The sequence below is a fragment of the Centruroides vittatus genome, unplaced genomic scaffold, assembly GCF_030686945.1.
Source record: "Centruroides vittatus isolate TY-2023 unplaced genomic scaffold, ASM3068694v2 contig_355, whole genome shotgun sequence".
Taxonomy (NCBI): domain Eukaryota; kingdom Metazoa; phylum Arthropoda; class Arachnida; order Scorpiones; family Buthidae; genus Centruroides; species Centruroides vittatus.
In genome coordinates this window covers 770,368-797,084 of record NW_027122178.1, presented here as the reverse complement: position 1 = coordinate 797,084, position 26,717 = coordinate 770,368, and the positions used below count along the sequence as shown (strand labels likewise).

General features: G+C 25.1%; 1 protein-coding gene and 1 long non-coding RNA gene across 3 annotated transcripts in view; one reads left to right on the top strand and one right to left on the bottom strand.

Moving 5' to 3' along the window:
- The window catches only part of LOC136974714 (uncharacterized), a 32,410-nt gene extending 19,891 nt beyond the window's left edge, over positions 1-12,519 (bottom strand). Inside the window, exons 1-5 of one of the 2 annotated variants that reach the window (XR_010880686.1) lie at positions 12,369-12,519; positions 12,081-12,189; positions 8,360-8,468; positions 5,954-6,364; positions 2,974-3,078 (exon numbers count right to left, since the gene is read on the bottom strand). This is a non-coding gene — a long non-coding RNA (uncharacterized lncRNA). The remainder of the gene's footprint in view (positions 1-2,973; positions 3,079-5,953; positions 6,365-8,359; positions 8,469-12,080; positions 12,190-12,368) is intronic. The other variant, XR_010880685.1, reaches the window with a different exon arrangement.
- Positions 4,804-26,717, top strand: part of LOC136974711 (homeotic protein empty spiracles-like) — a 31,048-nt gene continuing 9,134 nt past the window's right edge. The window contains exon 1 of the mRNA XM_067269653.1: positions 4,804-5,343. Within this exon, the coding sequence (XP_067125754.1) occupies positions 4,956-5,343 (388 nt within the window). The 5' untranslated portion in view covers positions 4,804-4,955. The remainder of the gene's footprint in view (positions 5,344-26,717) is intronic.

Genomic DNA, 26,717 nt, shown 5'->3' with positions numbered 1-26,717 from the left:
GTATGTTTGTTTTTATGCACAGACAATAATTTATAGTTTCAGTTTAAACGGGTAACAAAAAATTAGAACGACTGTCTATTTGTAAAAACATATATAATTTTTGTTCGTTTACTGAGCAGTTAATAAAAAAGTCTATACATTTGTCTACCTGTTTGACAGTTTAGACAGATTAAAAAATACTCTTCATTTATTAATTTAACAAATATCAAGCCTGCGTTTTTATGTCTGTTTGTTCATAAAGACAATTATTATTTTAATTAAACGAACACGTAAACAGACAAAAATTGAAATGTCTATGTGTCTATTAGTAAAAAATCATTCAACTTTTGTTCCTTTAAATGAACTAACAAAAAATTACACGTGTCTATCTGTCAGGGAGGAACTTTTCATTCATTAATGTAGCAATTTAACGATAATTAAACGTACGTTTCCACTCTATACACTACTAAATTATTTAAAATTAATATTAATTACGGTCGAACCTTCAATAACGGCCACCTCTAAACACGGCCATTTTTCAGAAGCTTTTAAAACAAAAATGCAGGCAAAATAACCTCCAAACAACGGCCACTTTTTTATGCTCCCGCTGACGGGAGCATAAAAAGTGGCCGTTGATTGAAGATTGTACTTTTTTTTTTAACACTAACAAAGTAAATTTCCTTATAAAATCGATAAAATTTTAAAGATAAAGCAAGTTGAATGCTGAATATCAATGAATTTTTAAGGAATTTATCGAATATATTTTTCTTCTTAGATTGGTTGATAACAAACGAACTGATCTAATTTACTTAAATTTGATTGATGACATTAAAAAATTTATAAATAATTTTTAACGTATCAAAAAACTATATGGGTCAATAGTGATGATAATCATATCATTAGTCACATTTATTGACAGTGTGAATGAAAGAATGAATTATTAAATTTAAAAATCGTGATCATAAATCCGCTAGATCTATACGCGATAAAATGATTCGATTCATTTAAATTTCATAAATTTAATTATAAGATTAGCTACTATACATATGAATAAGTAAATATCATTTAAAAAACATTTAATTTATATTTAAATTTTAATAATAAAGTATTACACTCAAACCTCCCAACAACGGCCACTTCTAAACGGCGGCCATTTTATTTTTTTTATCTATTCTCGTCAGTGTCCGTTATTCAAAGGTTTAACTGCATAAAATTAAATATAAATTATTTAAACAAAAATATTTAATAAATAGGCTATATAAGTTAAATTAAAATTTTTTTAAAAAAAATCCGAAAATCAAATAATTTTTTTCATTGTACTGTACTTCTAGGAAAAAAATTCAATAAAATTGCAAAAAAAAATTTTAAATATCTTTTATAAAAATGCATAAAATATTTCATCCTAAAGAAAAAAATATTAAAACATCTTATAAATTGATCTTAAAAGTTTAAATTAAATTTAAAAATTGTTCTATATTCAATAAATTTAAGAAAATTTCACGTCTTTAAAAAATACAGTCGAACCCCCAATAACGACTACTTCCTAACAACGGTTACCTCTAAACAGTGGCCACATTTTTAAAGAACAACTCTTTTCAACAAAAATGAATTCAAAATAACCTCCAAACAACCTCCATTTTAAAATATTCCCGACAGTGGTCGTTGTTTAGAGGTTGACTGTATCAAATTTACAATAATTATTTTTAAACTTATTTACAATTTATAATTTATTATTCCTAAAATTTTGAAATCTAAAAAATAAAATTTAAAAAATTTAAAAGCGCTAATCAATCAAAAAAGCATTAATTTTAATTAACTTTAGGTCTGAAAATTAATTGAAATTAATTCCAAATAATTAAATTACAGATTAATTAAAGATTTTTAAAAAATCCAAAAATTTAATTAAATTAAGTTTTTAATTTCCCCCAAAAAAATTAATTTGAAAATCTTGCTGTCTGTTTTTTTTTTGTTTTTTTTTCCCTTTCTTTTTTAGTTAATAATATTTTCAATAGAAACAATTTAAAGCTTTAAATTATAAGTTTTTTCTTTAAAAAATAATTATAATTTAAATTTATCTTTTAAAATATTTTTTAGGGAAAAATTAAAATTGTAAAATTAATAATTAATATTAATAATTTTATGATATTTAAAAAATAAATACAGTCTTGCCTCCAACAACGGCCTTTTTTTTCAGGAACTTTTTCCACTTTACAAATAGGCATAGAAAATAACCTCCAAACAACGCCATTTTTTATGTTCTTGTCAATAGCCATTGTTCAGAGATTTAACGGTATAAATATACAAGTATTAATTACAATTATAAAAATTTTTCTTAAAAATTCAACAAATAAATTTATTTTTAGACTTTTTTTAAAAGGAAAAATTTTTTAAATAGGAAAAAATTATTATAAAATTAGAAATATTAATTGTTAAAAGGAATAAATAAAATCAGCATCGTTTTCAATAGTATATAGCTTTATTTAATTATTTTTTTTAGAATAAAATGAAAATTATAGATATAAAATTGATTACAAAATATAGAATTTAAAAGCTTTTACATATATTAATATAAAATATATAAAATATTACTTATAACTGTTTTAAATTATTTTAAATTTACAGGAGTTTACATGTATTAATCATCATAATTAGAAAGTATTCAGGTTAATTATATTCAAATGCGAAATAAAATTTTAATGACTCCTGTAAAAATGATAAGAAATTTTTTATGGCTTCTAATTATTCTCTTAAATTGTCATACAATACTTTTTAAAATTTAATATATATAAAAATTAATTACATAGGTTTATATTTAATTTTGATGGATTTAATACTACTTTAAAACTGGTTTTACAGAAGGAAGTATTAAGAATATTTTTTTTAATACAGTTATATTAAATACATTATTTTCTTGATAATGCGCTAAATTTTTCTAAATTTATTCAGGTTTTTATTCGTTTAGTTTTAGAATTATGTGTAGGTATAGTTTCGTACCTTCTGATTTCTCAGTTCTATCTTTAACTACTCTTTCTTATCCTCCTCCTCATCCATACACCCTTTTCCTTTCTTCAGCCTAAACCGTTGAGTAGGCTCTAATCCCTAATAATAATTTATAAATAAGTTGTAAATAAAATTATTTTACGGTTTTCGTACTTATTTTTTTAAAATAGAAACAAGATATTAACTTTAAAACTGTACAACAGTATATTATGATAGTATACTCTAGGATAATATAATACTTTATCATGATGTCTTAAGTCGACAAGTTAAGTCTATATGGAGATGCTTGTCTTATATAAGATACTAGAATTTAATGAATTCTTAATTCTATATATGATACTTTCATCTAATAACTTCAGTCTAAGTATGATATTTGAATCTAGTGGTGCATTAAACCAATCAATGCATGATAGTTATATAAAATAATACTGTCAAATCATTAGATATCATTAGATTCAAATATCGTATTTAAATTCAAGTATCATATTTTGAATCTAAGTACACTATTTAAATCTAAAGATATCTTGATTCTATATTCGATACTTTCATCCAATGATATCTTAATTTTATATATAATACGTTCGTTTAATGACATCTTCAGCCTGCTTGAATCTCGTGATGTATTAAACCAATGTATGATATAGGCTACTAATAATCATACTAAATCTATGATATAGCTAATGATATCTTAAGGCTGTGATACTTACATCTAGTGATAAACTTAATCTTCACATTTTTATATTTAATATAATTTATTACTGTATGGAAGCATAAATTGAAAAAAAAAATTAAATTAAATAAACTAAAATTTCAATTATTTTATTAAATATTTTAATTATTCTTTTATTTTCTAGCAAAGACAAATTAAACATTCATGTTCCTAAATGTCATAACTATAAAGTTTTAAGAGGAAAAATTATTAATGGAAACTAGTTATTTTTATAAATTAGTTTAAAACATTATTTTTATTTAAAATTTAATAATCTTAAAATTTAAAAAGAATTTCCTAAGTGGCTTAATAATTTAGCAATCTAAGATTAATTAGTCACTAGTTAAAACAATGAGGAATTTAATATAGTTAGAGATATGCATGGATTATGTTCAGCAGTTAAAGCACAGATGGCCTCAGTTGCGGTCAATTATGTTTTTACCATGAATGCAGTAAGCAGTTATGATGATTTAATACCTCATAAATTATTTCGAATGTCAACTATGAATAATACCATTTAACCTATGGCCAGAGCATTAGTCTCGATAGTTCCCGTTTTATTTTTATATACGAATAACCTATATACACATTTTTTAATGGAAATTAATATTTATACTAATTTATAACATCAAAGAAATTTATTTATAACAAATTTGTCTTTAAATTTAAAAAAAAAAAGTCTTCAACTTGTAGTAATTGATAGTAATCAGCAATGTACTGTACCATAGAAGACATCAATGCGTGAAAATAATTCTATAAATTCGTTTATAAATGATTTATTTTAACACAAAAGTGTATTTAAAATAAATATAATTTTAATTATTTTTCAGAAGAAGAAAGAATTTTCCATTTTTTGGAATTTTAAAAGAATTTTTTAATTATAAAAAAATATGTTTAAGCGGATAATAATTTTAAATAAAACAAACACTTACCTAAATTTAATTATTAAATTTTATTTAAATATTTAGTAAACAAAAGAAGAATTTCCTTTTCTAAAAACTCTTCATTAAGTTACACGAAAAGATCGAAAGATGTCGCTAACAAAATACAATACTTTAAACCAATTGTGTATCACGATTCAATTACCACAGTAGTCGACCGTCCAATGAGATGATCCGATAGTAATACGTCAAGAAGAAGTGCAATGGTGGAAAGTAGCGTAGTAGTTAGGTCAGTCGAGTCGTTCGCGTTAAAGCGTATGGCCGCCCTGTTTTCTCCATGTGTATGTAATGCCATCGTTTGCCCAATTATAATATCGATGTGAAGCATGATGCCACTTGCTCCAATATCTTTAACACCAGTACCTCCCAGGACAAAATTAAGATTTTCTATCGAATCTTTAATGGGTAAAGACATTAACGAAGAATCGAATCAAACTGATAGACCCACTACACCTCCTCCGGCTCACTCACAGAGACCTTTCGAAGATAGGACGGGAGTTTATGTGAATCCCGAGAATACCGGTGCTCGTTCTGGATCAGGATCCTATCCAGCACGTTTAGATTCCAGTCAATTCCCTAGTGACTTTATTCATTACGATCCGTGCACTCCTCAGCTACAACCAGTAGGCCCTTATTTACTTGGTAGAGATACTTATTCGCTCTATCCTTGGTTACTAGCAAGACATCATAGAATATTCCCATATGGGACTTCAGGTAAATCTTCATTTTTCCTATATTTCTTAAGTGTGCGGCTATATTTATGAACCCCCATATTTTCTTTACTTTTCTAAAAAGTAAAACTTCCGTCTATTTATATAAATATCCTAGATTTATTCGAACGGAATGCGATTAAGTTCCACCCGAAAATCTATTACTCTTCAGGTGGTCTTTAGATACGATGAGGGCTCGTAAGTCTAAAAATGAGGCAATGAATATAAAATGTCGCCTCGATAACGACATACTCGCCTTCTGAATATAAATGTTTCCGTATGATAACAGTAATTAATAGTACAACCCAATATAAAATACAGGATTTAAACCCCGTTTCCTAGTAATTGAGTAGATAATTCGATTTTGAAAAAGGTCCAATAATATTTTATGTGAAAATATACGAAAATTTACGCATTTTCGGAGCTAAAAATATATAATTCGCACGCTCCAACGCGAGGGCATAAGTTTATAACCATAACTTTCTATCGATTCTCATAAAATACCCATTAAAAATTGGTAGTAGTAGTGTAAAAAACTAGGTTATTTACTCATTTAATAACTTAAACATTAACTCGAAAACATTATTTACATATAAAAATGTTCATATTTTTACCTCGGGGTGTGGTTCATCCGTTTGTTGCAAAGTATTTTCAAATTATACACTACTGGGAAATTACCTTCTTTGCTGATAAGACACAAATTTTTCTTTTCACGTAGGAAGCTTGCTTTGTGTAATAAATTATCATTATTGTTGGCATTAGACTATATCGTGACTAGAATACTTCTTAATAAACATCTGAAGAGTAAAGTAACTTTCGAGAATTGCTCTTTCCAATTATGTTATTATTATACATATTTCCTAAATTATCTTTGGCATCTGAATCTTTGTAGATAAAGAATTGAGTAGAGGCTCTTCTACTTCATTTTTTTAATCCTCATATTTTAAGTGAAAGGCCCTTTCCGGTACAGTTATACACACACATAAGTTCCGAGTATCACACGTAAGTAACGGCGAATTACCTGCCTGTAATAGAGGAAGAACCTTGTTAAAAGAATAAAAAATAAGAAAATGAAAAATATTTTCGTATCCTAAACGTTTTTGACACGCGGATGACCCTTCTAAGGTCGAAAGATCCCTTAACGTGATACATAACTCATTTACAAATGGATTCCATTACCCTTGTTAGTTATTATCTAAAGATACATCATAGATTTTTTCGAATTTTTTTACATATTAAGTGACTATATGTTTATATTAAATTAATTAAGTCTTTAATTATTCTGAATCTTATCTTAATATGTGTTTTACTGATTAAAAAAAAATAAGAAGGAAAAAAGGAAACGTTATTTAATTATACATTTAATTTCACGTTCGTAAATGGTTCTTAATAAGATATCAGAATTCTAAATTATAAATACTCTATATTTACGTGATTATTTCACTTTATTTTCATAATTTATTTACATTAATTATGACTTAACTCGATTAAATGTATCTCAATTAGCTTGACAAGTATCCTAATCTTCTCAACGCCTATATTTTCTAAAGGTATTCCTCCCATGTTTAGCCCACAAAAAATACAGCAAAATGCAAAAAATTCATTAAAAAGTTATTAAAATTTATTTTTAACTTAAATTCTTTATATTTTTTAAAGAAATTTTAATCCTAAAACACACTTCTTAAAGAAAATTTAATCAAGTTTCTATATTAATCGTCAACGTTATAATCTAAAAATTTAATTTTAAATGTTAAAATTTCAAATGTTTATATAAAATTTTTAAAGATTTATTTATTTTTATTAACTTTTTATCTTTTTCAAACTGTTTAATAATTTTATAATACATTTATTGACTTAAAATTAAGAAGAAATATCATTAATCACGCTTCCCCAAAGCTTAATATTTACATTTCTACTTTTATCAAGTATTTATTTATCTTGTAGTAAAAGTAAATAATTACTATCAATTGTTAATAAACTAAAAATAGAATTTATAAAATAAATTTAATTTTATATCCATTCATTTTGTAACAATTAAATTTAAATGTTCAACCCTTTCGAGACGAATATCCTCATATAGTTTCGAATTATCATCAAACAAATTTCAAATCAAATTTCTCCAATTTTTAAAATACTTTTGCAGAAATTTCATAATAAACAAAAAAAAAAAAACCCTTAAATATTGTGCATCAAAACTCTTCATTTTTAATGCTCCATTAATAGGTTAACGTCGTTAAATTAAATGTAAACATTCTGTGGATGAAGGTTAATATACCTTCTTTTAAACACTGATTTAATTATATTTTTAATTAATTTACCAATTTTTTTAGCCTTTAGTAAGGCCAAAGAACTGATAAAGTGATTAAAAATATATAAATTCTTTAAATATTTAGATAAATTCGGAAGATATCATAGAAACTTCCTCCTTTAAGTTGCACGTTCAACTTAAATTTTTCATTTTTATTAAAATTTTTTAAATAATTTTATGTCTTATTATTAAATAGTGGGTTTATATACTTCTTTACTTAATTTTTCTAATTGTTTTATATCTGAAAGTAAATCTTACAATGTAATTTACATATTACGCTCTAAGAATTAACAATAACATAAACAAGAAAAACAATTAATTAGATATATTTATGATAAATTATAAACTTCTAATTAAATTAATAATAATCAAGACTTATTTTGTATCGATGCCAAATTATATATTTACTAAATTCAATGCCAAAGTATTAATTATAAAAAAATAACTAAAATTGTTCGATATTAACATTTCATTCTGCAAAGATCTCACAGTCCTGTAACTTACAATAATGTGAGTTATAGTCGTATGAGGCCTTCCTTTTGCTATATCGATGAGTTACTTTTGAATACATAAATGGCGAAAGAGCATGTAACTTCAATTGTGTATATAATTTGCCTGAATTAGGGTTGATGTCGCACCTTAGGCAAGTCTTTCAAAGAGGGAAGTGAACGATTGATAAAAAAATAACAATAAAAAAAAAACCTCACTTTACCTGTTTGGGCAGGTATATTGGCTATTTTCAGGATCCCGTAACTAATAAATAGGTAGTGTTGTGATGACAAGCAAGGAGGCTGATGCTCTAGGCATTGCTAGAGATCGTGCTTAAGAAAAATAAAAATAACACATAAAAACACTTGATAATTGAACTAACTTAGCAAAGGAAAAAAGTATATCTATCACGTTCGAAACACACAATTTCGATTGAATTTTTTTTTCCTGTTTTTTTTTTTTTTTTAATAAGTATCAGTTAAAGAATGATAGAACCCTATACTAAATCCGATTCTATATCTTTAAAAAATAATTAAATATATATATTTAATAGACCTAATTTAAAAATTAAAAATACTAAATCAAAATTTTGATAGACAATGGCCTAAATTTCTCAACTAAATTTGCTTATAGCCTATGGGCCCATATTAAATCTTAAAATTCTTCAATTTGCGCTCATTACATGACCGCCTCCAGCGATATATCATCATAGAAATTTTATTCACTCCTTAAATATATCTTTTATAGTATTTTAATTTTAATATAGTAGCATTGTGTTCTAGAATTTATTTATTTTTCCCAATTAAACATTATAGATAATAACAAAGGATGTTGGATAATTTTCTTTCACTAATTTCACAAGCTACTGACCTATTTCCCATTTACAAAGTGGTTTAGTCAAAGGCATACAAACAAACGTAGTCGGTCAAGCCTTTTAATACCTTCTATTCGACATAACGATCCATTAATAACAATCAACATAATTCATTTAAACCGCCAAATTGACGAATGGTGTGATTAATCTTCTAAGAGCAAGGCCTGACCTATTTGTGAAGATTATCTGACGTCAACAATGGCCCTGATGTTTCTTGGCTCAGATCGATGATGTATTTACTTTAATAAATAATTTTTATACATATAAATATAAATTAAAACACATTTTATAACATATCAAGGACATTTACAAACAATAATTTAATTTTTACAACTCCTGAGGTATTTCAAATTGTAGGCAATTAAGATTAAATCTGTTGATAAAATTCGTATTTTAACAGCCATTTTAATGCAATTTGTATAAAAATATGATCTTTAAAGTTATTATTTATAGGATTTTTTTAAATTTTTTAATAATTTTTGCAATTTGAAATTTAGGTCTTTCTTTAGAAAGGGTTGCAAATGGGTGGAAGGGGGTGAGAAAAACTTTGACATTTTATATAACCTGTTATTAAATGTAGTACATTTATGACTTAAATATATAGAATTTTTTAAACGCTTCCATTAACGTTCTTAAGTGATTTTTTCCAATAGGCAACACCTTATAACTGGTTCTGCATTTAACAGAAGATATGCACGTAACCTGTTTTTTTTTTTCTTTTTTATTATACACTTTGTAGCTATAATATATCACCGAAATGACATTAAAATTACCTTGTTTACATCAAAAGATTTGTAGGATGATTTTTATATAAATTTGACATAAATGTAATACATCAAAAGGAATCACGTGCAAAAAATAATCTACTATTGAATATGGGAGTTGTAGAATAAGATTAAATAAAATTGAAGAAGGATTAATTGTAATTTAATTTTTCTCATCTAACAATGTGTCTCGGATGATGAAAGATTAATCTCTATCAGAATGCCTAAAATTCAGATATTTTTGGCGATGTTTTTAAATAAATTTCAGAAATTTTAGACGCCTAAATCGTCTAAAAATGCCTGAAATTCACTCAAAAAGATAAGAAAAATCATTAAAAATATCTAAAATTTAGGCATCCTGATATAAAATAACTACGTAAGTGCTTTAAGTGACTCATAAATCAGGAATTACTTGCAAAAAATACATATAAATTTATTTTTGATTCCGCATTTCCTGAATAATAATTGTTTTTATAGTATTTGAAAATAATATTTTGCTACTTTCAAACCCTTATAACAGTATTTTAAATAACATTTTGTACAATTAAAAGAGATTTAAAGTAAAAATGGAGGGTGAAACAGATAATAATCACCCAAGTAATCCTGATTGTATCATTAAATCACCACCTTGATAAGGAATGTTTCTGAAAAAAAAGCAATAAAGATCCTGTATCTAAAAGATAAAATATATATTATTAAATACTTTAAAATTTAATCAAAAGAATCAACTTTCGATGAAACCGCTTCAAAGATTTCTTTACTTTATATTTAATTTTGAAATCTTTCTTTCCAAGAAAACTGCGTCACCGAATCCACCCCACGATTAACCTGTATTTACTTTGTACTCTAAAGGTAAATTACTACCTTACCACTAACAGGTTTCGACTCTTTTAAAGTACAATATAGATTTTTCTAAGATTTATATTGAACAGATTCTTAAGTAGAATGTTTCAGTACATCATTAACCTTGTGGTCAATCATTATCTTGACGTTCGAAACTCCCACTTGATCCTTCTTTAATTTACAAAAAAAAAAAAAAAATTAAAACAACAACAAAAAGTTTCCTTTTCAAACAATGCATTTAATTTTAATAAATTAACCTTAAAAGACAAATATTTAGCTCGTTTTTTAATGTAAATTTATGTTTTAATTCGCTAAACTGCGATAAAAACTGTACTAATCTCTATCCAAATATCCAATTACACGTTGTTGATGGAAAGTACTGTACATCGAAACCTTTCTATCAATAACGTTAAAACTGTTACATTCTGAGCATCATTTTCAATTTTGTTACTAAAATTATAACCATTGAGACTATTGGACTAAACGCTTCAATACTTTTCTTCCAATAGTAATGAGCTAGAATATATTCGCTGCTCTGGTGGAATTAAATTTATTCCTTGAGAAAACAATAGTTTCTTTCTATATTCTAGTATATTTAACACTTCATATTATACCTAAACTATATTAAATTATATATATTTATATATAATAAATAGGCTAATTATAGTAAGCTAAAGATAGGCTAAGTAGGCTAATTTAAGGTGGATTTCTTTTATTATATAAAGTTAAATATTTGCTTAAATAGTAAACTTATGTAATGTTCGCATTCAAACTTCAGTTTAATTTTTGAAAATAAAAACCCACAATGTTTAAGTGTAAGTGAACAGGAATTTTGATTTCTGCACACGTCTATGGCTGAGTGTAAGTTGTAATGAATGTATGGACTTGTGAGTGTAATTTAAAGTGAATTTTTTATTGTAAAAAAATTAAATATTTGCTTAGATAGCAAGCTTATTTAAAAATTTGCATTCAACTTTATTTTATTTTAATTCTACTTGATGGATAGTCTCTTTCTTTCTTTCTTTCTTTTTTTTAAGAAATAAACGTACAGGAATTTTAATTTCTCTCCGTTCTTTTCATAGAGTTTTGGACTTTATTAAAGCAAATATTTAATTAAAATTTATCTAAAGATTCTCATTTAACTTTATTTTTATTGATAGATAGCCTCATTCTTTTAGTATAAACAAAGGAAAATTTTAAATTCAGCACCTTTCTTTGTTCTAATAATTTCTGAATTAACACATAAATAAAAGAAATAATTAAATAAATAAAGCACGAACCATTTTGATATTAAGTTAATTTTTAAATTAAATACAATTATTTATTTAATAAAAGAAAAATATTTAATTGTAAAATAATGAATTTCTTCTATAGAATAAATACATCATTAATCATTTCATCAATGTTATTCTATCAGGAAAAACTCGTCGGAATGTCTAAAACCTATCGAAACATTTATTTACCTTCAATTTGACATATAAAGCCTCAAGCATTTGTAAATATTAAACAAATTGTTCATAGGAAATGTCCAGAAAATATTAATTACTGCTTAGAATTTCATTAATTTTCTCTCTTAAAAAAGAAGCAATAAATATCATTGTTTTGATTTTAAATTTTATATTTATTTATAAAATAAATAAATACAAAATGTATCCAGTGATTTATTTATTTATATAAATAAGTTCTAATTTTATTTCCAAAATTGAATTTTTATCGAGATGTTAAGTAGATTAATTTATGTTCCTTCTTACCAAATAGTAAACTTCAAGTTGAAATTTATCGCTTGTCTTAAAATAGTTTGTGCAGATTCTGTCACTACTTGATATCTTCTTTATACACCAACCGCACTTCTTCAACTCTTATTTTTAATTTAACTTTTGAAATTCTCATTTAAATCTGTAAATAAACTGAGAACTTCTTATTTAATTTCTTCTTAAAATAAAAAAGAAAATTTATTAAATTTGTTTAAAAATTTAAAATATCATTTTTGAAAGTACTCTAAAACTTTTACTAAAATTTAAACTTTTTCTTTTATATTTTAAGATGCAATTTCAGAATATTTTTATTAAAATTTTTAAAATCTTATTATAATACCTGAGGTTCATTGAGAGAAAATTCTTATATTACCATAGAGTTATTACCATAGGTTGAAAGCGTTTGTTAACTAAAAGAATTTTCTCTCAGCGAATCTCAGGTGTTACAGTTAGCAGAGAGACTAAAGTCCTAGTACAACTGGTATAAATTAAAATTTTTATTTTTTTATTTTATTGTTTAAAAATAAATTTGTTTTTTACTGAAAATTTCAGTTTAAAATATTTTTAAAAATAAGGCATTTCATTAGAAAAATCTCACACACTTTTTAAGAAAACTTTTATTTTTAATTCTTTACATTTTAAAATTGCATATATATATTAAACAACAAATACAACTCATAAAACAACGTTAAAAAATATGTTAAAATAATATTATAGTCGATGCAGTTTTATCAAGTATAAAAATTATCAAGATTGAATAAATAATTCTTATCCTAGAGCCAAATTAAATAGCCCAATTCCTAGAAGAGGAGGAGGAGGAGGAGAAATGTGTTTAATCGTTTTTTTTTTTTTTTTTTGGTCATGCATCAAATAAAACGTTTTAACTTATCTAGACAATTTGTCTAGTTATTGAGCTAGCTAAATCTTGCACAGTTAATTCTCTAAACATGTCATATTCGCTTGAACGCTTTTCATCTTGTTCTTGATGTCAAAAGACAAGGTACTTTTGATACGCTCCAAAGATTCCAACAAACCCGATAAGATTATCCTTGATAATCGAACCATTTTCTTTATTAATTTATTTCATTTTTTAATGCATTTTAAGGTCAAAGTTTTTTGAATTTTTATGAAAAATTCAATTTTAAACAAAATGTTGCTTTGAATCATTTTAAAGTGGACCATATCAAAGTGGTAAGGACCATTTCGCGTTGGTAAGGAAATTGCGTTTATGTTATATTAAGTAAAAATCTAATACGAATAAAGGTAATCTAAACTTTATTTTTCTTGATTATCTACATAAGATAATATTTAAATTCAATTACTATTCAAATCATGAAAATTAAAAATTTTTATCCTTAAACACGCAAAAATAATCTTAGCCATTCAGCCGTGATATCTCTGATAATCGAACCATATTTTATTTATTTTTTATTTCATTTAATATATTTTTATCTATATTTCAAAATCGAGGTTTTTGAATTTTTCACAAAAATTTAATTTTAAAATGTTGTATCAACCTACATATACATGCAAAGATTTGCTCATGTTTAAGGTATTTAATTGCATTACCTTATATAAAATACAGTAAAACTCTAGTAAATATAAGGATAATCTTAATTTCCTTTTTCTTAATTACTTATATAAAATGATTTTTAAGTTTAATTATTATTTGAGTCGTACAGTAATGATTACTAAGTATTTATATTTCTTGAATTCGCAAGAATCATAGCTATAAGATCTTAAAAATAGAGCTTTATTATTATTATTATTATTATTATTATTATTATTACTATTTTAATTAATTTTTTACATACTTCAAAGTCAGTATTTCTTAATTTTTCACAAAAATTCAAACCTTGCGGCATTAAATCGCTTAAAAGTGAACTTATCATTGATAGATAATGTGCTGTTCAATACCCTAAGTTTAATTTCATTTCCTTACATAAATTAACGTAAATATCTGATGTACTGTACATAAGGATAATGTTAATTCGTTTTTTTAATTATGTATATAAGATAACATTTAAATTTAATTACAGTTCAAATCATAAGAATAATGCGTCTAAATTCCATGAGTTGGTAATAAACTTGCGAGGATTGAACTTAATAAAACAGGTTAAAAAATGAAAAGAATAAAAAATTTGATTAAATTAGCCTCAAATAAAAGTAACTTAATTTAGATTTAATGCAATAAAATTTGAAATTAAGTTCGAGAAATTAAAATTTGATTTTTTTTCCATAATTTTAAAAAATGTAATTAACCTAGATATACGCAGTGATAGGTTACATGTTCCAACATTTTATTAATGTTTAAATTTAAACATTAAAATCATGTTTCTGGTAAAAAAAAAATATAAAGGTAATTTAATATATTTTAAATAGGAAAAATAAAAAATAATGCAATATTTAATATAATTAGATTTTATAATGATTTTTTAAATAAAAAGTTATTGGCGCACTTTAAAAAAACTTTGTTAGTTTTTATTGAAATTATCATAAATAAAATCAATTTTTAATAAATAATTTTAAAAAATATAAAATAAAAAGAGAAAAAAATAGATTATAATGCAAAAAATATAAATCCGAAAATTGATAAAATAAATAAATAAAATATAAACTCAAAAATTGAAAAAATAATTCAAAGAATGAATTAAAAAATTGGAGAAATAAACAAATAAAACAGATATAAACTAAAAAATAAATTAATTAAAACTGTTTTTAAAATTAATATTTATTCAATTAATAAATAAAGCTTTAGATTGTGTATTTTAACAAATACATTCTAAATATCTTCTTAAAACAATTCACGAATTAAACAGATATCTACACCATTAAATACTTCAATAAAATTAGCGTATTATCTTTGATCCAATGCCAAACTTCATCACCCTTTAGTTATTTTAAAGGAAGGAAAAAGAACGACGTATATAATCTATATAAAAAATAAAAATAAAAAAAAATTTAAGAAAAAGAGAAATATTCTCCTATTAAAAATTAGCATTTCACCTTCGAGTTAAATAATAAATGCTATTTAAGAAATAAATATTTGAAATGATAAAAATATAAAACAATATAAAATAGGAATTCGTTCTTGAAGGATACGTGATAGCTTGGGGTTGAAGTTTTATATAAAGAAAGAGAGATATACAGTTTGATAAAAGCCAATTAGCGAACTTGTTTGAAGGCTATTGTAGTTGCGCTTAATACCTCAAAGAAATATTTCTGGATTCTCTTTTATTGTCTGCCGCTTCATCTATTATCTTGCACAAGGCTTTTGTCTTCTTTCATACATAAAAACATTCGCTCATTATTTGCTTCTTATACGTTATCTGTGCTACTTTTGTTATTACACATCACATATATATACATACACATATATGTATATACAGTCGAATATTTTAATCTATTTTCTTCCCCCCTTGTTTAATGTTTATGTTAATAAAATAGTTTTTTACGTGTGTTATTGTTTAAAAATTTAAATTGTTTCGCATATTTCTTCTTTCCATATCCTTAGAACATATTTTGCATGCATTAAATATCTACAATTTTTTGTTGTTCTAAAGGGCATATTTTAATTGATTTAAGTATGCTCCTGATTTTAATTTTGTTCACTTTTAATTTAATTTACGAAAATTTTGCGAATTGTAGATTTCTTAATTCTAATTCCAATCTACAAATTAATTTGTAATTTAAAAAATATAAGCGGTTGTTCGTAATTTAATTGGTTATCTTTAATTTAATTTCTAAGTTTTTTATTTAAAAAATATCAGCAAAATTCTTTCAGACCAACGAATTTTTCATAAAAAAAAATAATAATTCTATTATTTAGAGTATTAAATTAAATTAAATTAATGTTCACAATTTTTACTCAATTTTTTAAATTAATTTAATACATTTTAATATATTTTTATAGTTAAAAAGTTAATTTAATTTAATCACTACATAATAAAAAATAATAATGATATTTTTTTTAATATTTAAAGTTAAAAAATAGCAAAGTAATAAAGATAAAATTTCGCATTTTATTAATTACAAAAAAGAAATAAAAATAAATAAATAAAAACCCGAAGTTGACACTTTCTTTATAAATTAATAAGCAAGATCTTTACAGTAAGAACGTCTTATTTAAGTTAATATAACGCTTCTCAAATATATAATCGAGTGCAATTTTTAACAAGAAAAAAATAAAAAAATAATAAAAACGGTCCGTTAATATTTATGTTCATCTAGACAGATCGATGTTTGCGTGACAAGGAAATAGCGTGCAGTCTCATAATACTTGTCCTATGCAACGATTACATGTTGTGTGATATATCCATTAGTAACGCTAAATAGGCGTATGGAGGAGACAAAGGCAATCATTACAGCTTATATCACACGTCGTCATCGTTCTGTCGCCTTCGTGTCTTATTCTATTCGCTTCATATGCAATTTATATATATATATTTATATATATATTAATTTTTAACTCTTTCTTCTCAGCTCTATCGTAACTAAGCGTCATAAATTTGTAACATTGTAGTTTATTTATTTATTTGCATTTAAAGTACAGGCAGGACGTCGAGAGGGGTTTTTCCCCCGGCCTGTAGTAGTTTCTATTCCTATAAATTAATGCTATTTTTAATAACAGGAAATAAAATCTTCAAAACTGTTTATTATTATTATTATTATTATTAATAAAGAAACATTCTACGTATTTCATTTGTTCAAAAAGGGGGGGTTCTGCACTACCCTGGGGCCCCATTGTACAGGTGCACGCGGAATGTCTTGGCCACCCCCAACAATGTAAAAATACCCTAATAAATTTTTTACTTAATTTTGCTATAGTTTATTATACTAGAAATATAATTTATTTCATTTATAATTAATATAGAATATAATTTTAAATAATTATAGAATTTTTTAATTATTTAATTCTTCTAAAATATCTTTAAAAAGTTATAAAACTAATAATATATAAATTCATAAAAATACTTAATGTTTTGTATAATTTAATTTTAAAATATTATAATTTATATACTAATTAATGAAGGAAGAATACAGGAAATATATTTATAAATTTATTTAACTATAGAATTCCCTTCGAAGTTAAAAAAGAATTAATTTTTTTCCTTTAATCTGAATAAATGTTTCAAAGAATTCATAAGCTATAATTAATAATGATTTAAGCAAATGTAAACTATGAGAATGAATGATAACATTATTTTTTAATTCTTAATCATTATAAACTAAGATAAATAAGGAAAAAGGGAATTAAATATGTATTTTTTTAAAAAATTCAACCCGGATATTTACTTAAAAAATCGATTAAATTTTATAAAGAAAACCAGAAATATTGCCTTAAGAAATTTTTATTCAGGATATTGAAATTGTAGATAAAATTTTAATTATAACAGGAAACAATTGTGTAATCTTTATCTTATAAATTAGAAAATTGGATAATGCAAATTTTATCAGGTCATTGCCTACGTTTTTTTCTTAAATTTTATTTTTGTGATATATTTTAGCAATTTATTTAAGTTTAATATATAAAAAATGAATTTTAAACACTGTATAATCGTTAAAATTCCTTTAAAGTGAATTATAATTAATAAGTATCCTGAAATAATAAATTCTAAATTATTGAATTACTTAAATAATTTAGACTTTCGGGCATGCCCCTGTGAAAAGACTCCCAGTTTTTTTTTTTTTTTTTTTAATTCAGACAGGCCCTCTAACAAGGGGAATTTTTTATTCCATTAGATTTGGTAAAATATGAAATTTTAAATTAGTTAATTAGGTATATCGAAGTAAGCCTTCTCACAGAGCGTATCAATAGGGCCGTTTAGACATTCAGAAGGCCTTAGAAACATTTAATTACAAATTATCCATTCCATTATTCTTATGCATTAAAAAAATGATTTTATATTTATATCAAGTTTTATTATTTAAAAAATAATTGTATGCTGTTAGCCTTCGAAGGCCACTAGCCCTCTTTCGAATTTAAACCCTAATTTCAGGCTATTTTTAAGGGTATTTTTTGATTTAAAAAATATCGGTAATTTTGTAAATTTTTAATTATAAAGCTTACGTAGAAGAAAGATAATAAAGATGATTAAAATGTATATGGTGATAACTTAATTAAATATATTAAAAATAAATTAATTGAATATTTTAATTAAGAAAATTACAAAATTCGACGAAATGACCAACACGTGAAATGAACTGAAATTCTAGTAAACAATCGTTGTCATTGTTTTCCTAACACTTTGACATCCTTTTGTTAAACATTTTTGAAAGAAAAAAAAAATCCAATTTGTTGAGCAAAGTACGATTTCGTAAATTAAATCCAATTTATCAAAAGTACAAATCTTTCCACCCCCACTTCTCTGTGTCTTTCCCTCGTCCCCCCTCGACACATTTCAATTCCAAATTAAGCGAATTAATCAACAATTGAAAAGGGGGTTGGAAGAAAAGTTAGTTCCGAAATTTAATACTAAAACACACCTTGTGACTAAAGTTAAATATATATTTAGTGTTTCTAACAATTAAAACTAACTTCAACTCGAATTTCTTGCGATCAAAATGGCTTGGGGTATAGTATAAGTTGCATGGGTCATAGTGCGTATGTCGTTTAGCATCAGGCCATTTTGTGTGACGTTTAGGGTCACGACCTGCCATTAAAGTCGTTGCGACAAGGACGGGAAGGTTCATAGGTCGAAACACCATCCCTTAAAAAGAGATTTGCTAAAGAATACAAGTGTGTGTTTTAACTATAGGTCACGACACTTTGTACGCTTACCCCCTCTTTATTTTTTCGACTTTTTTTGAATAATAACTATTATTTTCTAATAATATTTTGATTATAACACATTATCTGCTCGTTTTTTATTTGATTCAATCTTTTTTAAGCACCTTAATTGACTTTAATGGCTTCTATATTATTAATGCTACACATAAACACTTTTCTCGTCTTTTAAATTAAATAAATAAACAATTTTAGGATAAATAACGTTACTTTAAGCATTAATTTAATAAAATTTGAATTATTTTACTTAAAAATTTAATTTTTTTACACGCTTTTTAACAAGGAACATCCCTATGGAATCGTAGCTAAGCTATCAATTTTGCGCTCTTTTATCTCGAAAGAAACGATTTAAAAATCATCTAAAATTATGATTTTTCTTCAATTTAATCAAAATTTCATTAATAATTTATGAGTTCTAAGGGTGTATAATTATTTAATCTATCACTATTTCCCGCCAATTTGGCACGTATCAATCACATGATAACTTGGATAATTAGAGATGAACTCGAGCTGAGCCGGATTTAACTCTTATCATTAAAGATAATAAAATATTAATTATAATTTAATTGCTATCTATAAATAGATATTATCAAAAATTTTCTAAGAGTTTAATTTTTTACCCCTTAATTATTAGAAGCTACTCTGTTAACAATATATGAAAAAAAGAAGGAGCAAACATTTATTTTTTAATTTTTAAATTATTTAATGAAGGTCTTTATCGATATTTTTATTATATTAAGAAATTTTATTATCCAAATATAATAATGATTTGATTATTTTATAAACTTAGACAATAATTAAAGGAATTTTATTGTTTTATAGCCTTAAAACTGCACGTTTTCATTGTAGCTTCTAGTGTGATTTTTTAGAACGTATGTGTTAGAAATACTTAAAAAGGCTGTCTTTTTTTACAAAATATGTGTTAGAAATACTTAAAAAGTCTGGTATTTTTTACAAAATACAGTATATGTTAGAAATTCCTCAAATTGTGTTTAATAGAAGAGGTGTGTTACTAAAAGTTAACAATTTTATAAATTAGTTACAAAGGTATGTGCTGTTTATAATTACATTAAGCTTCTACTTGAAATAATAACACGAACATAATTTAAATAATTAAATATAATTTTTAATAAACGAAACATTAAATTATTACAAATTTATAATTTTTATTTAAGTTTTTAATATTAAAGCTTACATTCGAAGAATTCTATAAGTAACGTTAACACGTTACACGATAATAGAACTAATGAAAAACGTAATTTGTTAAACGTGGCGCTCTTTATTAACGATAAACCACTATAAAATTCATAAATTAACTTAAAAAATAGGCAAATTAAACAACAAATTTACTAAATTATACCTCATTTAGTAGTATTTTTCTCATTACTCTACTAGAACTAACGTTTCCTAAACGTTTAACACATTATCGTTAATAGTTAAGAGAAAAAGTAAACGTCTACAATTACAAAATCATTTAAATATTCAAGAAAAATTGAAGGAAAATAAGGTTTTAAAGCTGGAACACGTTTCGACTTGGCATGATAGTTATACTCCCTCTCTTTATGGTCATGCAAATGACCGTCTCATGATATTCCCACCCTTCATCTACTCAAGTAGTGGTGCATGAGTTCAATTTTCTTTACAACGTGACTTTAAGCAATTGACATTTTATCGTTTGAGTTAACTGCATAAGTCTCTAGTATAAAGTTACACGGCCTATTAACACAGGGAATTAGTTACTCGCTCACTGATTACTTCCAAACTATTTATTCTAGAATTTTATGTAGTGCATATATGTGTTAAACTATACTGTATGCTTTAGAAAAACTGTAATATATACAGTTTTTTCTTAATTAATAGTAATATACGGGTGCAAATAGATTAGATTTTAATTTGTTTCCACGTATTGAATTAACTAAATCAATTTGCACTCATTAATTTAATTAAATTTTCTCTATAGTGTTAACTTTAATCTAGTTTTAGTACTGTTTAGAAGCGAATTTATTCGTGTTTTATGTATAAATTCGCTTGTAAAACTCCTTCAAAAATATACATTAATTAATATGTTATTCGTAAAATTTTTATTTAAGTATATTTCTGGCGGATTTTTAAAGAATTTAATAAAAATTAATCTACAGTACTTCAATGTTGCTCTTGTTGGTGGTTTATTCAATTTTGAGGGTTTTAAACAATAATTTTGGCCATTTGATAAAGATTTTTAAAAAATACTTTTTAAATAAATTGATTTTATAGTTTTATGATTTAATAAAAGCATTTTTAAATATGTATTTTTAATACGAAATACTAGCATGGCAGCATTTCTATTGAAATTATTTAATGTAAAATTATTTTTTTAAATTTAATATATTTTTCTTTAAATTAAATTAAACAATTATTTATAAATTCTAGAAAATATCTAAATTATTAATTTAACATTTAAGTATCATAAAGTAGCATTAAACAATAGAATAAAAGGGGTAAATAGCAATTAACTTTTTTTCAATTACAGGGTATATATCAAAAATTCAATTGATAAATTCGCAAAATTTTGTTTTTTTTTCTAATTTTACATTTAAACTTCCTTTAAAATTCAATTAATTGCATGATATGGATGATTATTTATAAAAATTCTGTAGGAAAAAATTAATATATATATATATACACACCTATATCAATAAATAATGCATTCTATGTTATCCCACTTTTCTAATTTTATATCTTGTATAATTTGTAGTCGTAAGTAACATAGAATTAAACACGAAAATAGAGGAAAAGATATTAATAAGATGGAGTTAAAATGGTTTTAAGAGAGATAAAAAAGCATTATTTTTTTTTAGCAGACCATTGAACCTGTATCGAGCCATTAGTTGCGAGTTTAACATCGAATGAGCACGCAATGTCCCTTCTAACGATTCTACAACAAAATGATTTTCAGAATAAGAAAACCTGACGTCGAGGGAACATTCTGCATGACGTCACGTGTCAACTTCCGCATGCTGTATATGCACGTGTATGCTCTCATCCGAAGAAAAGTTCTCATTAGTTTACTAAGAAGAGGAACCAGTTCGTTCTCTTAATTCTATCTTAATGGGCGTAATGAAGGGGTCGTGTTATCGAAATAGACCTCGGGCAAACACGTTTTGGAGATTAGATGGGGGGCCTCTTTGCCATTTCTATCAAGTATCCTTGATGATATGGCACAAACACTCCGTAATTTGATACTCGCTCTTGTATAAATCTATTTTGTTCTACACATTCCGTACTGATTTATAAATAGTGCTTAATGGTAGTTTTCCACTTAGTTCGAGTTGAATATGTTTTAAATCGATTTATTATGCCTCAAATATTATATATAAATGAATATATTATCGATTTAATTAGCAGTTTACTTATTTGACATGATTAAAAAAGAATTACCTCAAAATCTACAAATGTTATTGCACTTCTCGTCTTAAAAATTACTAAGTTCTCCTCCTTTCCTACCTCAAAAATCCATAAATGATGCTACTACTAATCATCTTAGCAATTTTTAAAGTAGAAGTAGTAGCTTTCATAGAGATTTTACGGTAGTTTAAAGCGAGGGAAAAACTTAAAAATTATTAAGTTCCTCCCCCTTAAACTACCTTAAATTTTAATGTTACTACTCTAATGTTAAAAATTACTAAGTTCACGCCCTGATAATCGTGCAAATATTGATTTTTTAAGTCAATAAATTCATAATCTTGTATTATATGAAGATTAAACTCTTGTTACTATGCTTTATGAGCGGTTACATCGCGTGCTTAAGTTAAATTAAAACAGCACGAAACTATTTAGGGCCCACTCATTAATAAAATGCAAGATGACATGCGATCTTCGCATTATAAGCTAATATAGCTTCTATAATTTGTTACTATTTGATGATAAAATCTGTTATTTAAATTTTTTTTTTTTTTTTACATTATATACACTATAAAAGCCCTAGATTAAGTTTAAAGGGCCTTTTTGAGTCATTTAATTTAATATCATTACTTTAAAGCATTTATAAATATTTTATTAAATAATTCACAAATATTCTGTAATTTGTTCGGTAAATATTAATTTCAATTAAATAGATTTATTACTGTAGTGGTTTCCTGCATCAGTAGTTTAAGTATGTTTATTATATTTTAGGTATGTATAGTATAAATATTTACTGTTAAATATGGAGAAAAATAAAGGAAATGTCTTTATTTGCGCGTTTAACACCATAATTAGCTTCAAATTATTTTAAAAATTGAATATATTGCTTCTAACTTACCCAATAAGCAACGAAAAGTCATTACTTTTTCTCAATTCCTATAATAAAGCTTAAAATGAATTAAATATATTTATAAATAATGGTTCTGACATATCAACTTCAAAATAAAATAGCTCGTAAATGATAAAAAAGAGTCAATATCAGTATCAAATACGATCTAAAGAGCTATTATTAAATTAAAATCTTAAAATTTTCTATAAAATTAAGTTCTAATCTAAAATCTAAAAATTAAGTTTAGATGATGATGTATAATTTCATTTTGATTAAGAGAATAAAGCAGTCTTGTCAGATGTAATTCTTTATTAAGTTGTAGCTTATAGAAAAATAATTAAAATAAATAATATCTATACACAATTAAAAACCTATTTAATATATATTAATCACAATTTCTTGAAACTATGTATATATATATATGCCTTTTATATAAATTGCTGTATTTATATACGCACTTATACCTTGTTATAGGCCCAATGCAGTTTTAGATAGGCCTACATGAAACCTTGTGCCTCGCGGTATTAGTATCCTCAGACACGCAAGAATTCATATATATATGCACGTCGATGCTTAGTCCAGTACTAAGTTAGGATCTTATATTTTTCTATACTGTACAGTAATACCCACCTTGCAAAGGTCCGAGTTTAATAGAGCGCATAACTGATCCTATACAGACTTATATAGTAGCCTATGTCTATAATCTATAGAGCATGTATCTGTGCATTGATCTATATACAGGTCTACACGTCTCTAAACTATGTATAGACTACAAAATGCTCTTTTTTAAATAAAATTTATCGCTAATTTTATGAAAATGTTAATATTACTTTTAATTTCTTTTAAATATTATTATTAATTGAAATTTATTTCCTTCAGACACTGTCTAAAGGAAAGAATATAACTTTTATATACTTCATTTCTTTATATAAATTAAAATTTCATATAATTTTTGTTTCAACAAGCTTATGATAACCTTAATAAAGGTAAAAATTAAAAACTTTTAAACAAAAGTAAATATTTGTTTTATAAATCGTCATGGTATATACTTGTATATCAATGCTTTATTAGTATATAAACTGTATAAATTATAGTAGTTTAGATATTTCTTAAAACGCTTTCAGTAATAAAAACCCTAAAATTTGTATTTTAATTAGTTTATTTTATCAAAATCAGGACAATTCGAGGAGCGTATAATATATTTCACATACAACACAGCAATATAATTAAACATTCCTAGAAAAATTACCCTTTGTTTAAAGCTATTTATTTTAAAACACAATTAATTATATTTTCAAACAATTTCTTTATCTTTGAAAATGTAGCCTTAGGTCCTACAAACACTAGCCTAAAGCAATTATCATTTAAAAATTCACTTTACAATATTGAAATTTTACACACGAAATTCGAACAAGTGTGTGTTTGTATGTGTGGAATATAACATATACATTATAATCTTTCCGTTCTTCCCTCTCATAAAGTTTAAGGAATTTTTATAAACTAAATTAAGTTAAAAACACATTTACAATCTATTGTTTTAAATGTGTTCTTTAAATATATATATATAAAATAGTTTCCTTTATTCGTACAAATATATATAAATGCAACTAGAGCAACGTCATAAAAGGGTATTATTATTATTATTGTTATTGTTTGATTTCTATAGTAAGAGATTCGCTACAAAGATTTCTTCTTTTAATGCTCAAACAAATGCCATAGTGTTATTTGAAAGTAGCTGAAGAAGGTCTGAAGAGGAATAAAATCTCATTCAATCCCTTCTCACGTCATCACACAATCCTTCTTTCACCTGCAGTAAAAATCTCCTAACAATTAGAAAACCGAGATTAGAGTGATAAGAATTTAAGAATTCCTCAGAGATTTCCTGGTCTGTAAGCAATTTGTGCACTTTATAAGAGAGATCTTTTATAACCTGACGGGAAAAATTAAAGAATTGCTTATTTAGAAACTAGGGTGTGTCGAAAACTGTTAAAAGTATATATAATTCTTGCCCCCCTCTTTCTTAGTTGTCGCCGTTTTTCTTGATATGAATTGTAGCTGTCACCTGTATGTCTATCTCTTGTCGACAGGTGTGGCCTGGTGACCGCTCGTGCTATATAAGTACATCCTACCTGCTGTCTATCTTCTGGGGCGGAGTCTGATTTTTCGAATATGTGAGGTCTACGTTTGTTTCCAAATGTCCACTTATATGCACGACACATCTTTTTTTATGAAACTAATTAACATTCTTGCCTTTAAGAATACTTTATTTTGTATTAGATCCAACTTAACTGAACTTTTAAACTCATTTTAACACCTTCAACAGTCTTTCGATCAATTTGAAGTTCTAGATATTTATATTTCTTATGTCCGCTTTTATCAGAATTATTAATTTGTTAATTTAAATATCGAATAATTATAATTATGCTATATATTATAAAAGTGTAAGGATAAGAATGATTTTAGATGATAAACGTGCACGAAAATAGCATGTTTATCACCTAATGTAAGGTATGGCTTATATAACTGATTTAATTTAAACATTATTGTCGCTCAGAGCCTGGTTTAGACTCCCCGTGACCCCAAGCTATAATATATAAGAGGCTCTTCCACTACCAAATAATAAATTTTAAAGTGTGAGGCCCTAAATTGTATCCTCGTAGTTGAGGCCCTGAGCTGTAGCTTACAGATCTATAAAAAGGAACAAACTCAGAGTGTGTTCCTTTTTCATACTTCTACTATCATCGCTGCTGATTAAGGGGTGTTTATATTCAAGGATCTCCAAGGGATGCGCGCGCTATTTATTCACCGCGCGGCTGTCTCAAACCTCATTTTCTGTAATATTTATGATAGGTTTGGCCTTCTTATTTACTCCCGTTTTATTTCGTTATCAATATATGTTATGTAAATAAGTTCTTCGTTTTATACTGTTTTTCTCAAATATACTACATTTGTTTTTACAACTACATGCTTACATTTCCAGTCAATTTTCTGCAGACTTGCATTTATACATCGTTGTGTATAGATTTTTGTTTATTGTAGTGTGTAGATTAATTAATGTGTATAGTTTTTGAATATAGTGTACAGAATTTAACGTATAAAGTAGCGTAGATTTGTATATATTGTATATAGATTAGTATATAATGTATAAGTTTGTGTATAGGCTAGTATACTACAATTTAGTGTATAGAGTAGTGTTGTACATTTGTGTTGTACATTAATGTACAGTTCACTGATAGATTAGTATATGTTTGTGTATAGTGTTAACTTAAATTTTATTTTTGAATTATGG